The sequence below is a fragment of the Thalassophryne amazonica genome, chromosome 6, assembly GCF_902500255.1.
Source record: "Thalassophryne amazonica chromosome 6, fThaAma1.1, whole genome shotgun sequence".
Lineage (NCBI taxonomy): Eukaryota > Metazoa > Chordata > Actinopteri > Batrachoidiformes > Batrachoididae > Thalassophryne > Thalassophryne amazonica.
The window spans coordinates 127,745,274-127,761,804 of NC_047108.1; the positions used below are offsets into that span (position 1 = coordinate 127,745,274).

Genomic DNA, 16,531 nt, shown 5'->3' on the forward strand with positions numbered 1-16,531 from the left:
ACACAACCTGGTGTGATCAGATGGTACACATTAAAACCAATATACCATAGTGATTAGTTAATGATAACTAATAACGATGCCTTTTTTTTTTTTTTTTTTTAAGATTAGTAATTTTGCAGTGGCATCGATATAGACATATAATCTGTCAGTCAAGCATGAAAAATATAAGATACTAACACAGTGTTTTTTGCATCAAATGTCCACCCCATTGGCAACACAGCGCAGGATTTGTAGCCTGTTTTTTTTTTTTTCTTTTGTGTTTGTTTTTTCATGATGGACAGAGCAGACAAGACATCTGGTACCAGATTAGACCCGTGATCTTAAAACAGGCTTAAGACTCAGGTGGCCTAGTACACAGAAGAATCCAGACTCAGCCGATCAGAGCTGAGAACTTTAACTCCATGCTGACGTCACATATACTGTAGGTGCCAAGTGAGCAGCCAAGCACAAATCTAAGAGGAAAAAAATGTCATTTTAAAAACATTTTACTGGAAAAGACAGAGATAAATGGCACCAGGAGTGGATACTGATGGGGGGGGATATGCCCCCCCCCCATCCCACTGGCAGAAATTTTTACCTTTTACCCTTCAAAAGGTGGGCTGAAAAAAAAAACTGCACTACCTTCTCACTGAACACCATGAAAGCAGCGGACATGCTTATTCATGCTATCAAACGTAACTGAGCCCAAAACCTGAAACCTGTCATATAAAACCTTTATTGCAAAAAAACTTCAGAAAACACCACTGGAACTGAGTGACTGCTGTCACCATGGTGCTTCAACAAAAGCTTTTGCCTGTGTTCCGGGCAAATACCCAAACTTGCATGAAATTCACACCCGCACTGCTGCAGAATTCATTGTTCCAATGCAACCCACTTTGTCCTGCTGGACACTGTGTTATATAAAATAATTATTTCGTTGCCGATGACGCATTTGCTCTCGGAACTTGGCTGATGAAACATCTCTCATCGCTCCCAGAATCACAGAGGACTTATCTAGGCTACAGCTTTTCTTGTGTGCATCATGAGGTGGAAAATGTATTTAGTATTGTCTCAAAAGTATTTATTTATAATATTTATATTGTAATGATGTGGTAAAAAGGTTACATTTTCATTCCTTCTTATGAGTTAGACAATGTATCTGTAAAATGATGTTTATTGTGGCTGTAACATCTCATCATAATTGTTCAGATGTGCTCCAGCAACGACACGCACTGACACACAGTGTTTCTGAATAGACTCTAAGTTGACATCTAGTTCACAAAATTAATGTGTGCCAGAGATTTTGAACATTTCAAAATTTTCCTTGTAGACTTGCACGCAGCTGTGCACAGCTCGCACACCAGTTAACTCACTGGCACACCAGACTGCGTGCCAGTGAGGGGATCATAATCGTGCAAGTGTCAAGGTGGCTTAAGCCCTCTTACGGTTACGGAAGAATATCCACTGCCAAATTTTATGTTCACAAACGCAAACACAGAAACCTACTTTAAAAATTCTTTATCTCAGACTTTAATTTCTACTTGAAAACACTTAAAACAAAATACCCTCAAACCAAAGATATTTTTTTTAAACCATAAGGGGATTTTTGTGTTTGTTTGTTTGTTTGTTTGTTTGTTTGGGAATATATACAAATATACACACACACGTGCGCGCGCCCACACAACCGGCAGCACCGGAAGAACAGCCAGTATGTTTTAGGTTCGGATCCGGACTTCTAGTAACGTGGTAACGATGGTGATTGATATACTTTGGTGCATTTAAGAATAAAGTACATGAGGGGTTTACTGTAATACTTTAAGAATGGGTGACATTAAAGTGCAAAAGATGATTTACATGTCAAACTTTATGTTTTGTTTTTTTGTTTTTACTTACTCAGTCGTAATCTGAGACCAAGCCAGCTCCTTGGTGGCGATTTGTGCAGAACTGAATTCATGGTCCACTTGTTTGTTCTTCTCTCCTGAAGCTGCAGCGTCTCACAGTCCGCCCGTGCTAATCGTCCCGCAGACTTTAGGACTCAACCGTCTCCTCTCTGGGATTCGAACAGTCGTCGCGTTTGTCCACATTTCCTTCAGAGCCAGTGGAGGAGCGAAACAGGAAAAAAAAAATATCCGCATCCAGATATTGTTATTTTTAGTATGAATATGTGTTAATCTGCTAACGACCTGTTGCTGCTCCGCTCAGGCAGAAAGAAGAATTCGGCTCTCGACGTCCTGCGACTCTTTGGTGAAGCTCGGGAACGGGATTAGGAAGGAAACCAGTCTTCACGGGGCAGCTCGTCCGAAGATAAAAACAACAACAAAAAAAAGAATAAAAATGCTCTTGTTTGACGTTTAAACAACGTGCAGCTGAAGCAAAAGCCGCCGTGTGCTCCTCGTCGGCTCCATTCATTCACACGTCCTGAAATCCACAAAGACTGTCCAGGGGTGCGGTACCGCCTCCGAGCCGCTAGAGGCGCCAGAGACAACGGCAGCGCACACTGCAGCTTTTGTTCACGAAAATAAAACATCAAAAAAAAAAAAGTTTAATCAAGGATAAGCTCTTTTACTGAAATAAAAATGATAATATCACACTGTGGAAAGTAAGTAAATCTTACAATCTTACAAATGTTACAGAAGCAGAGTACAAAAGTTTTAGCATTGAAATATAATTGAAACACTAAAGTAAAAGTACTCATTATACAGACAAACACCTTTCAAAATAATATATATATATTATTAGATGAAAATTATTGGTGCATTAAATAATGTTGCAGATGGTAAATGTGGATATATTCATGTAAATGTATTTGTATGGACATGCTTGGAATTCACCTTATTGATATCAGGACAGTTTATTAATTACCTCCACCAGGAGTCATGTTTTTGTCAGTGTTTGTCTGTTGTAAAATAACAAAAAAATTAATGAATAGAGTTGTCAATCAAATTTGGTAAACAGATAGACGCTGTTCCAGGAAGTAAATGATTTGGTTTGGAGGTGATCAGGACTATACTTTGGAACTCAGATTCAGAGAATGTTTGGCACAAAGTTTTGAGAGAATGTTGATTAATTTTGGGAACATATGATCAAATCAATTTGTTATTATCTATCGTCCACCTGGTCGTTACTGTGAGTTTCTCTGTGAATTTTCAGACCTTTTGTCTGACTTAGTGCTTAGCTCAGATAAGATAATTATAGTGGGCGATTTTAACATCCACACAGATGCTGAGAATGACAGCCTCAACACTGCATTTAATCTATTATTAGACTCTATCGGCTTTGCTCAAAAAGTAAATGAGTCCACCCACCACTTTAATCATATCTTAGATCTTGTTCTGACTTATGGTATGGAAATTGAAGACTTAACAGTATTCCCTGAAAACTCCCTTCTGTCTGATCATTTCTTAATAACATTTACATTTACTCTGATGGACTACCCTGCAGTGGGGAATAAGTTTCATTACACTAGAAGTCTTTCAGAAAGCGCTGTAACTAGGTTTAAGGATATGATTCCTTCTTTATGTTCTCTAATGCCATATACCAACACAGTGCAGAGTAGCTACCTAAACTCTGTAAGTGAGATAGAGTATCTCGTCAATAGTTTACATCCTCATTGAAGACAACTTTGGATGCTGTAGCTCCTCTGAAAAAGAGAGCTTTAAATCAGAAGTGCCTGACTCCATGGTATAACTCACAAACTCATAGCTTAAAGCAGATAACCCGTAAGTTGGAGAGGAAAATGGCGTCTCACTAATTTAGAAGATCTTCACTTAGCCTGGAAAAAGAGTCTGTTGCTCTATAAAAAAAGCCCTTCGTAAAGCTAGGACATCTTTCTACTCATCACTAATTGAAGAAAATAAGAACAACCCCAGGTTTTCTTTCAGCACTGTAGCCAGGCTGACAAAGAGTCAGAGCTCTATTGAGGCTGAGTATTCCATTAACTATAACTAGTAATGACTTCATGACTTTCTTTGCTAACAAAATTTAACTATTAGAGAAAAAATTACTCATAACCATCCCAAAGACGTATCGTTATCTTTGGCTGCTTTCAGTGATGCCGGTATTTGGTTAGACTCTTTCTCTCCGATTGTTCTGTCTGAGTTATTTTCATTAGTTACTTCCTCCAAACCATCAACATGTCTATTAACCCCATTCCTACCAGGCTGCTCAAGGAAGCCCTACCATTATTTAATGCTTCGATCTATTATAGGCCATCTCCACCTTCCTTTCTCTCAAAAATTCTTGAAAGGGTAGTTGTAAAACAGCTAACTGATCATCTGCAGAGGAATGGTCTATTTGAAGAGTTTCAGTCAGGTTTTAGAATTCATCATAGTACAGAAACAGCATTAGTGAAGGTTACAAATGATCTTCTTATGGCCTCAGACAGTGGACTCATCTCTGTGCTTGTTCTGTTAGACCTCAGTGCTGCTTTTGATACTGTTGACCATAAAATTTTATTACAGAGATTAGAGCATGCCATAGGAATTAAAGGCACTGCGCTGCGGTGGTTTGAATCATATTTGTCTAATAGATTACAATTTGTTCATGTAAATGGGGAATCTTCTTCACAGACTAAAGTTAATTATGGAGTTCCACAAGGTTCTGTGCTAGGACCAATTTTATTCACTTTATACATGCTTCCCTTAGGCAGTATTATTAGACGGTATTGCTTAAATTTTCATTGTTACGCAGATGATACCCAGCTTTATCTATCCATGAAGCCAGAGGACACACACCAATTAGCTAAACTGCAGGATTGTCTTACAGACATAAAGACATGGATGACCTCTAATTTCCTGCTTTTAAACTCAGATAAAACTGAAGTTATTGTACTTGGCCCCACAAATCTTAGAAACATGGTGTCTAACCAGATCCTTACTGTGGATGGCATTACCCTGACCTCTAGTAATACTGTGAGAAATCTGGAGTCATTTTGATCAGGATATGTCATTCAAAGCGCATATTAAACAATATGTAGGACTGCTTTTTGCATTTACGCAATATCTCTAAAATCAGAAAGGTCTTGTCTCAGAGTGATGCTGAAAAACTAATTCATGCATTTATTTCCTCTAGGCTGGACTATTGTAATTCATTATTATCAGGTTGTCCTAAAAGTTCCCTAAAAAGCCTTCAGTTAATTCAAAATGCTGCAGCTAGAGTACTGACGGGGACTAGAAGGAGAGAGCAGATCTCACCCATATTGGCCTCTCTTCATTGGCTTCCTGTTCATTCTAGAATAGATTTAAAATTCTTCTTCTTACTTATAAGGTTTTGAATAAGCAGGTCTCATCTTATCTTAGGAACCTCGTAGTACCATATCACCCCATAGAGCGCTTCGCTCTCAGACTGCAGGCTTACTTGTAGTTCCTAGGTTTGTAAGAGTAGAATGGGAGGCAGAGCCTTCAGCTTTCAGGCTCCTCTCCTGTGGAACCAGCTCCCAATTCAGATCAGGGAGACAGACACCCTCTCTACTTTAAGATTAGGCGTTAAAACTTTCCTTTTGCTAAAGCTTATAGTTAGGGCTGGATCAGGTGACCCTGAACCATCCCTTAGTTTATGCTGCTATAGACGTAGACTGCTGGGGGTTCCCATGATGCACTGTTTTCTTTCTCTTTTTGCTCTGTATGCACCACTCTGCATTTAATCATTAGTGATCGATCTCTGCTCCCCTCCACAGCATGTCTTTTTCCTGGTTCTCTCCCTCAGCCCCAACCAGTCCCAGCAGAAGACTGCCCCTCCCTGAGCCTGGTTCTGCTGGAGGTTTCTTCCTGTTAAAAGGGAGTTTTTCTTCCCACTGTAGCCAAGTGCTTGCTCACAGGGGGTCGTTTGACCGTTGGGGTTTTACATAATTAGTGTATGGCCTTGCCTTACAATATAAAGCGCCTTGGGGCAACTGTTTGTTGTGATTTGGCGCTATATAAAAAAATTGATTGATTGATTGATTGAAATCAAATCCATTTTATTTATATAGCGCTAAATCACAACAACAATTGCCCCAAGGCGATTTATATTGTAAGGTAAAAGCCATACAATAATTACAGAAAAACCCCAACAGTCAAAACGACCCCCTGTGAGCAAGCACTTGGTGACAGTTGGAAGGAAAAACTCCCTTTTAACAGGAAGAAACCTCCAGCAGAACCAGGCTCAGGGAGGGGCAGTCTTCTGCTGGGACTGGTTGGGGCTGAGGGAGAGAACCAGGAAAAAGACATGCTGTGGAGGGGAGCAGAGATCAATCACTAATGATTAAATGCAGAGTGGTGCATACAGAGCAAAAAGAGAAAGAAACACTCAGTGCATCATGGGAACCCCCCAGCAGTCTACGTCTATAGCAGCATACTAAGGGATGGTTCAGGGTCACCTGATCCAGCCCTAACTATAAGCTTTAGCAAAAAGGAAAGTTTTAAGCCTAATCTTAAAAGTAGAGAGGGTGTCTGTCTCCCTGATCTGAATTGGGAGCTGGTTCCACAGGAGAGGAGCCTGAAAGCTGAAGGCTCTGCCTCCCATTCTACTCTTACAAACCCTAGGAACTACAAGTAAGCCTGCAGTCTGAGAGCGAAGCGCTCTATTGGGGTGATATGGTACTATGAGGTCCCTAAGATAAGATGGGACCTGATTATTCAAAACCTTATAAGTAAGAACAAGAATTTTAAATTCTATTCTAGAATTAACAGGAAGCCAATGAAGAGAGGCCAATATGGGTGAGATATGCTCTCTCCTTCTAGTCCCCGTCAGTACTCTAGCTGCAGCATTTTGAATTAACTGAAGGCTTTTCAGGGAACTTTTAGGACAACCTGAAAATAATGAATTACAATAGTCCAGCCTAGAGGAAATAAATGCATGAATTAGTTTTTCAGCATCACTCTGAGACAAGACCTTTCTAATTTTAGAGATATTGCGCAAATACAAAAAAGCAGTCCTACATATTTGTTTAATATGCGCTTTGAATGACATATCCTGATCAAAAATGACTCCAAGATTTCTCACAGTATTACTAGAGGACATTGATAATGTCCTAGAAAATTAGGAATTTTATTTTGAATTTAATCCGGAACATATTTTGGATCCAGAAGATGTTTTAAGCATTATAAGGCCTTTGCAGAGGTATGTGCTCTTTGAGGGCCTTCGAATCATACACTGACCAGCCACTTTATTAAGTACACCTATTCAATTGCTTGTTGACACAAATAGCTAATCAGCCAATCACATGGCAGCAGCTCAGTGCATTTAGACATCTAGACGTGATGAAGATGACTTTCAAACAGAAAGGGGATTTAAGTGATTTTGAATGTTTGTGACTTTGAGGATGTGATGCCGTCATGTCAATATGGACCAACATCTCTGAGGAATGTTTCCAACACCTTGTTGAATCTATGTGATGAAGAATTAAGGCAGTTCTGAAGACAAAAAGGGGGTCCAACCTAGTGCAAGCAAGGTGTACCTAATAAAGTGGCCAGTGAGGATATTCTGTAATGTTAATCTGAAGAAGTAACAACAACCCCAATTCCAATGAAGTTGGGACGTTGTGTAAAATGTAAATAAAAACAGAATACAATGATTTTCTGGAAAAAGTGGTTTCACGGCAGCTAGTAGACTATCTTACTGAGAATAATCTCTTTGAGCCACTGCAGTCTGCTTTTAGAAAATATCATTCCACAGAGACGGCTCTCACTAAAGTGGTGAATGATCTTCTGCGTACAATAGATTCAGACATCACTACGGTTCTGTTTCTGTTAGATCTCAGTGCAGCATTTGATACAGTGGATCATTATATTCTACTTGATAGGCTGGAAAATCATTTTGGGATTACTGGGAGTGCCCTTGCATGGCTGACGTCATACTTGACCAGTCGTTCTCACTGTGTTTTGTACAGTAACACTACCTCTAACCTTAGTGACATGAAATTTGGGGTTCCACAGAGGTCCGTCTTAGGGCCCCTGCTTTTCTCCCGTTATATAGCACCCCTTGGGCACATATTGCGGTGTTTTGGGATTACCTTTCACTGCTATGCTGATGATACTCAGTTATACATACCGATAACGGCTGGTAATCCCATTCACATACTTACTCGTTATAGTTTGGAAAATTAAGTTTACCATTTTGTTGTGCTTGGGTTTATGTACTGTTGCTCATTTGGTTATGTTTTAAAATTCTGGTGCACTGAGTTGTTTTGTTTGTGCACATTTCTTTTGTATTGGTGTTATGAGTATATATGTTTATATGTGGGGAGTTCAGATGCAAAATCCAGTATCATCAAAACCATAAATTTCCTCATATGTATATGTATACATTCTTTACTTTCTTTATTTTTTATGGTATAAGGGGAGGGTATCTATAAGCTTTGCTTCTGCCTTCACCCTTTCAGCTACATGGATTTATTGTACGTTGTTCCTTTTATGAGTGTGTTATTCTCTGTGTTGTTCTGTGTGCCAAATAAATTCATTCATTCATTCATTCATTCACATAAAATCCTTAGAAGATTACCTTGCATCAATGAGAAGCTGGATGTCTAGAAACTTCCTACTTTTAAACTCTGATAAGACTGAAATGATGGTTCTCTTTGGCTGCTTTCAGTGATGCCGGTATTTGGTTAGACTCTTTCTCTCCGATTGTTCTGTCTGAGTTATTTTCATTAGTTACTTCATCCAAACCATCAACATGTTTATTAGACCCCATTCCTACCAGGCTGCTCAAGGAAGCCCTACCATTAATTAATGCTTCGATCTTAAATATGATCAATCTATCTTTGTTAGTTGGCTATGTACCACAGGCTTTTAAGGTGGCAGTAATTAAACCATTACTTAAAAAGCCATCACTTGACCCAGCTATCTTAGCTAATTATAGGCCAATCTCCAACCTTCCTTTTCTATCAAAAATTCTTGAAAGGGTAGTTGTAAAACAGCTAACTGATCATCTGCAGAGGAATGGTCTATTTGAAGAGTTTCATGTTATGTGCCGACGCGGGTTGAGGAGCGGACCTGCGTCTGAATGAACCCAGCGCTAAATAACCAGAAAGCGGTTCCAAAAAACAAAACAAGTTTATTTTCCCCCTCTTGTGCAATACTCAGTGTACAAACATAAAAGCGCGTTTGTCTGGCGGAGTGAAGGACGGCGCGCTCTCCAGCGCCCAAAGGGATCGAAGCCCGGCGCTTCTGGACTCACGTTCACCGCCAAACACCCCCCAGGTGGACACGACAAACTGACTCTGTGAAGGATAGAAAAGGTGAGGTAAATCAGCAGCTACAACTAATATCCTTCAAAGGCACACACTATCAGCAACACATTCAGGTCTGAATTTAAGCTTTATGTAAATGAACAGCTTCTCACAACAGGTGGAGGATCATCAGTCCGCACGCCACGGCCGTGAGAAGCGAGCTGCACAATTCTCATCAATGTTCAAATATACTGCGTAACAAAATACCAAATTACTATTAACACTTATTCAGACAATCAATCACCTCTGATGTGTGCTGACAGCATGTGTCCCTCACCCTTCCTCCTTCACAAGCACGATGTGTCAAACCCAGGCGCGGTCCTCAGCGTCTCACAAACGAACGTCACAAGGTTGGGTTCCCGGCAATTCTGCTTGAATCACTCATGGCTTAAATGCAGAACGCCATCTCATTATCTGCTTCAGCTGAAAGTCTTTAAGTTTGCACGTGAGCATCAACCCCAGGTGCTGCAAATCATACTGATGAGGGTGAAGGACTCTTCTGCCAGCACCTTCTCCACAGACAAAAACCAGTTTGCATACCACCTGGAGAGCAAAGAAAAGAAAACAACACAAAAACATCCAGCCAAACCCCCCAACACACAACATTTCAGTCAGGTTTTAGAATTCATCATAGTACAGAAACAGCATTAGTGAAGGTTACAAATGATCTTCTTATGGCCTCAGACAGTGGACTCATCTCTGTGCTTGTTCTGTTAGACCTCAGTGCTGCTTTTGATACTGTTGACCATAAAATTTTATTACAGAGATTAGAGCATGCCATAGGTATTAAAGGCACTGCGCTGCGGTGGTTTGAATCATATTTATCTAATAGATTACAATTTGTTCATGTAAATGGGGAATCTTCTTCACAGACTAAGGTTAATTATGGAGTTCCACAAGGTTCTGTGCTAGGACCAATTTTATTCACTTTATACATGCTTCCTTTAGGCAGTATTATTAGACGGTATTGCTTAAATTTTCATTGTTACGCAGATGATACCCAGCTTTATCTATCCATGAAGCCAGAGGACACACACCAATTAGCTAAACTGCAGGATTGTCTTACAGACATAAAGACATGGATGATCTCTAATTTCCTGCTTTTAAACTCAGATAAAACTGAAGTTATTGTACTTGGCCCCACAAATCTTAGAAACATGGTGTCTAACCAGATCCTTACTCTGGATGGCATTACCCTGACCTCTAGTAATACTGTGAGAAATCTTGGAGTCATTTTTGATCAGGATATGTCATTCAATGTGCATATTAAACAAATATGTAGGACTGCTTTTTTGCATTTGCGCAATATCTCTAAAATTAGAAAGATCTTGTCTCAGAGTGATGCTGAAAAACTAATTCATGCATTTATTTCCTCTAGGCTGGACTATTGTAATTCATTATTTTCAGGTTGTCCTAAAAGTTCCCTGAAAAGCCTTCAGTTAATTCAAAATGCTGCAGCTAGAGTACTGACAGGGACTAGAAGGAGAGAGCATATCTCACCCATATTGGCCTCTCTTCATTGGCTTCCTGTTAATTCTAGAATAGAATTTAAAATTCTTCTTCTTACTTATAAGGTTTTGAATAATCAGGTCCCATCTTATCTTAGGGACCTCATAGTACCATATCACCCCAATAGAGCGCTTCGCTCTCAGACTGCAGGCTTACTTGTAGTTCCTAGGGTTTGTAAGAGTAGAATGGGAGGCAGAGCCTTCAGCTTTCTGGCTCCTCTCCTGTGGAACCAGCTCCCAATTCAGATCAGGGAGACAGACACCCTCTCTACTTTTAAGATTAGGCTTAAAACTTTCCTTTTTGCTAAAGCTTATAGTTAGGGCTGGATCAGGTGACCCTGAACCATCCCTTAGTTATGCTGCTATAGACTTAGACTGCTGGGGGGTTCCCATGATGCACTGTTTCTTTCTCGTTTTGCTCTGTATGCACCACTCTGCATTTAATCATTAGTGATTGATCTCTGCTCCCCTCCACAGCATGTCTTTTTTCTGGTTCTCTCCCTCAGCCCCAACCAGTCCCAGCAGAAGACTGCCCCTCCCTGAGCCTGGTTCTGCTGGAGGTTTCTTCCTGTTAAAAGGGAGATTTTCCTTCCCACTGTCGCCAAGTGCTTGCTCACAGGGGGTCGTTTTGACTGTTGGGGTTTTTCCGTAATTATTGTATGGCTTTGCCTTACAATATAAAGCGCCTTGAGGCAACTGTTTGTTGTGATTTGGTGCTATATAAATAAAATTGATTTGATTTGATGGTTCTTGGTCCAGTGAGACATCGGCATCAATTTGACCAGTTAACACTCAGCCTCGGCTCGTGTGTCATACATCACACTGACAAAGTGAGGAACCTTGGGGTAATTTTTGATCCTACATTGTCCTTTGACCTCCACATTCGAAATATTATGAGGACTGCTTTCTTCCATCTGCGAAATATAGCTTAGATTCGCCCCATCCTGTCTATGGCTGATGCTGAGACCCTGATCCATGCATTTATCTCTTCTAGATTGGACTACTGCAATGTTCTATTTTCTGGTTTACTGCAGTCTAGCATTAGGGCTCTACAATTGATTCAAAATGCTGCAGCCAGACTTTTGACAGGAAGCAGAAAGTTTGACCACATTACACCCATTTTGGCATCTCTTCACTGGCTTCCTGTCCGAGTGAGATCAGATTTTAAGGTTCTGCTACTAGTCTATAAAATTGTTCATGGACTGGCACCTCCCTACCTAGCTGACCTAATTAAACCCTACGTACCGGCCCGGGCTTTGCGTTCTCAGGGTGCAGGACTACTTTGTGTCCCTAAGGTGAATAAGAAGTCTGTGGGTCACAGAGCTTTCTTTTCGTGCCCCTGTTCTGTGGCATGATCTCCCTGATTCTGTGGAGACTTTCAAGTCCAGACTTAAAACGCACTTATTTTCCCTTTCGTATGGCTAGCATACTGGCATAGTATAGTTCTATGCTTTTTACTCCTTTAATTCATTTTATTAGTAAACAGAGCGTGTCGCGGCCTCAACTTTATCTAAATTCTGGCTCTGTTAGTGAAGCTTAGGGCTAGTGGCCGGCAATCACCTTAGCATTTCTTCTGTTTGTCTTGTTGTTTAATGCTGACAAATTATACTGTATTTCTTGTCTTTCTGATGCCTGATTCTGTTTTTTCTCTCTGTTTAAGGTGCAGCTCCATCCAGAGATGGGTGTGGTATTTGTGCTGGAGACCCTCCTGTCCTGTACACCAACAGCATTTCTTGTATATTCTTTTTGTGAAATGTTCTGTAATTTATGTCTGTATCATGGCCCAAGCAGAGGGTCACCCCTTTGAGTCTGGTGTGCTTGAGGTTTCTTCCTCAGAGGGAGTTTTTCCTTATCACTGTTGCTCTGGGGGTTAGTAAGGTTAGACCTTACTTGTGTGAAGTGCCTTGAAGCAACTCTGTTGTGATTTGGCGCTATATAAATGAAAATAAATTGAAATTGAACGTTCTGCAGATTCTCTGAATCTTCTGATTATATTATGGACTGTAGATGATGGAATCCCTTAATTCCTTGCAATTGAAAGTTCAGAAACATCGTTCTTAAACTGTTGGACTATTTTTTCACGCAGTTGTTCACAAAGTAGTGATCCTAGCCCCATCTTTGCTTGTGAATGGCTGAGCCTTTTGGAGATGCTCCTTTTATACCCAATCATGAGTGTCCTCAGTTCCCAAATGCTTATTGAGTGTTGTTAGAAGGAAAGGTGATGTAGCACAGTGGTAAACATACCACTGTCCCAGCTTTTTTGAAACGTGCTGCAGGCATCCATTTCAAAATGAGCAAATATTTACACAAAAACAATAAAGTTTATCAGTTTGAACATTAAATATCTTGTCTTTGTGGTGTATTCAATTGAATATAGTTTGAAGAGGATTTGAAAATCATTGTATTTTGTGTTTATTTACATTGTACACGTCCCAATTGGAATTGGGGTTGTACAATGGTCACGCAATGAAATCAAAGCTACGTTTGCCTCAGATGTAGTAGAGTAGTACTTACTTTAGTCAGTACAGTACTTTTGTACATGTACAACTTACTTTCTACTGTTTCTTGACATATTATATTAAATACTCATGAAGATCTATGCTTAATCTATGGCTGATCCTCAAGTTAGAACAGATATTCTCTGAGTATTTGATATTGTATTGTTATTATATCTCTAGTACTATAAGCAACAAGTCCCACAGCAGCATGTGATCAAGGTTCTTGAAATGGAGCAATATCTCCACCTCGTGGGCATTTACTAATAATGCAGGTAGAATCAAATTTCACCAAGTAGTTTTCAATAACAAAGGGCTGTTTCTGTGTAGGCTCTCAGTTGTCCAGGTGGTTTCCATAGTAGAGAAGCTTGACTATGACTGGACTGGGTTGCTTGACGCGAGGACGTTTCGCTTCAAATCACAGAAGCTTCCTCAGCTAAAATTCTTGCTCTGGTAGTCTGACTTCTGTCTTGACTCTTGTAGAGAAGAATAAACAGAAGCCACAAAAGCTGGAGTTTTAAACCTAAACAGACCCCTCCTACCGAGAGGCAGACTGCTATAGGCTAGTGACTAAACAATAGCTCTAATTAGCACTCTCCTAATGACAAGGCAGCTGTCCCTCCTAATGATGGGACGGGCGCCTCTCTTGCAGGCTCCCTTGACGACTCTCCTGATGACGTGAATGACTAATTACCATGAACAAAAGACTGAAACTGCGTTGACCTGAGTATCCCATTGTAAACAGGGGACAAAGCGTGTCTCAGACCCCCTCCCCGGTTAAGGCTGGGTTTCAACTGTTTCACATACAATGCCTCCTTGACCCCTCTCTCAAACCATTTCTTATCTCTGGCTAATATTTTAACTTCCTTGTCCTCAAACGTGTGGTTAGTGTCTTTAAGGTGGAGATGAACTGGACCTCAGTCTGCAGTTCATAATAGAAGCAAAACCGATCCATTCCGATTGTCGCCAAATTACCAGTTGTTCCATTCTGCCTATAGTTCCGGCGATTCGTTGCTCCCATACTCAAATGACACTTCAAGTTTACTCAAAGATGCTCAAAGATGGAAAAAAACAAACAAAAAAAAACCAGGACATTTTCATCACTTTATTAAAAAAAAAAAAAAAAAAAAAAAAGACAAGACAGCCAGGACAGGACAAGTTCTGGGAAAACAGGACGTTTGGTCACCCTATGTCATGGTGTGATTCACTCTCTGCTTTCATGTTTCATACTAAATTATCATGAAGCTGTATTGGCACAAAACATTAACACTGGTCACTTCTGACCCCATTGCTGAATGCGGAGATACTTTATTTTGTAAATACTGGCAGTGAGACAACCAGGTCTGTCTTCCTCAAGAGTCTGTGTAATATTTGTGTGGTCCCATAAATCAAACAGTGCACCCTGTGAAGACTCTGTAGTCTGCTCCAATATTTTAATGATTAAAGGCATAACTACTTTGATGATCTGTTTCTGCACAATTTACTTTGGTGACATTACTTTCTAGGAAAACCATCCCATAGAAGGACCACATTTTGAGAAAACATGTCCCTGTTTTTCAAACTGTACTACATCTTACCATTTCTATCATGGATTTCTCTTTTTTTTCCATCTCACACATGCCTTTCCATCTTTTGTCCTGGCAAGAGTCAGGCTGCTTGTAGTTACTGAAGGCCTGGAATATCTTAAATATTTGTTGTTACCTTGCTCAGCGGGAATGAGGTTGCATGATCTGTCATTTGTTTGTCTCTTACATTTAGAAAAGGCAAGCGAATGTTCCTGCCAATTTCTTGCAATGAAGGTATGGCGAGCCATATTTAGTACGGTACTAGAAGGAAGTCTAGGAGCATCATTTAAGGCAATCAGGCAGAAAGACTTGACTTTGCTCAGAACAATTCATAGCTCGAAGTGCATCTGAAGGTACTTCTGCATAGTTAACTGAATCCACAAGTGGTATAAATTTTCTTTAGTAAGAAAGTCTAACTTGTCTGTCTGTTAGAAAGTCATCACCGCCTGTTTTAATGATGTACAGTCCATCCGGAAAGTATTCACAGCACAAAAACGGATGAAATTAATTTTTTTCCCTCAAAATTCCACAAATACCCCGTAATGACAATGTGAATAAAGTTTTTAATTTTTTGCAGTTTTATTAAAAATAAATAATAATAATAATAAAAACCTAAGAAATCATGTGTCCATAAGTATTCACACCCTTTACTCAATACTTTGTTGATGCACTTTTGGTACCAATTCCAGCCTCAGGTCTTCTTGAATATATCACAAGCTTGGTGCACCTATCTTTGGGCAGTTTGGTCCATTCCCCTTTGCAGCACCTCTCAAGCTCCATCAGGTTGGATGGGGAGCGTCGGTGCACAGACATTTTCAGATCTCTCCAGAGGTGTTCAATCAAATTCAGGTCTGGGCTCTGGCTGGGCCACTCAAGGACATTCACAGAGTCCTGTGATATCTTGGCTCTGCGCTTAGGGTCATTGTCCTGCTGAAAGATTAACTGTCACCCCAGACTGAGGTCAAGAGCACTGTGGAGCAGGTTTTCATTAAGGATATCTCTGTACATTACCTGGCATCCTCCAAACATGACACCTGGCATTTACACCAAAGAGTTCAATCTTTGTCTCATCAGACCAGAGAATTTTGTTTCTCCTGGTCTGATGAGACCTTCAGGTGTCTTCTGTCAAACTCCAGTTGGGCTGCCATGTGCCTTTTACTAAGGAGCGGCTTCTGTCTGGACACTCTACCATTCAGGCCTGATCGGTGGATTGCTGCAGAGATGGTTGTCCTTCTGGAAGGTTCTCCTCTCCCCACAAAGGAATGCTGGAGCTCTGACAGAGTAACCACTGGGTTCTTGGTCACCTCCCTGACCAAGGCCCTTTTCTCATGATCTCTGTTTAGACGGGCGGTCAGCTCTAGGATGAGTCCTGGTGGATCTGAACTTCCATTTACGGATGATGGAGGCCACTGTGCTCACTGGGACCTTCAAAGTAGCAGAAATGTTTCTGTGCCCTTCCCCAGATTTGTGCCTTGGGACAATCCTGTCTCTGAGGTCTACAGACAATTCCTTTGACTTCATGCTTGGTTTGTGTTTTGACTGTCAACTGTGGGACCTTATGTGTAGACAGGTGTGTGTCTTTCCAAATAATGTCCAATCAACTGACTTTACCCCAGGTGGACTCCAGTTAAGTTGCAGAAACATCTCAAGGATGATCAGTGGAAACTGGATGCATCTGAGATCAATTTTGAGCTTCACGACAAAAGGCTGTAAATACTTATGTACATGTGATTTCTTAGTTTTTTATTTTTAATAAATTTGCAAAAAAAAAAAAAA

At 40.4% G+C, this 16,531-nt stretch overlaps 1 protein-coding gene across 3 annotated transcripts in view; it reads right to left on the bottom strand.

The window, feature by feature from the left end:
* Window positions 1–2,399, bottom strand: part of plekhg5b (pleckstrin homology domain containing, family G (with RhoGef domain) member 5b) — a 193,355-nt gene extending 190,956 nt beyond the window's left edge. For 2 of the 3 annotated variants that reach the window (XM_034173415.1, XM_034173417.1), the window contains exon 1: window positions 1,873–2,129. In XM_034173415.1, the coding sequence (XP_034029306.1) occupies window positions 1,873–1,933 (61 nt within the window). In that variant the 5' untranslated portion in view covers window positions 1,934–2,129. Of the gene's footprint in view, window positions 1–1,872; window positions 2,130–2,162 lie in introns of those variants that run through there. The other variant, XM_034173416.1, reaches the window with a different exon arrangement.
* Window positions 2,400–16,531: the final 14,132 nt, after the last annotated feature.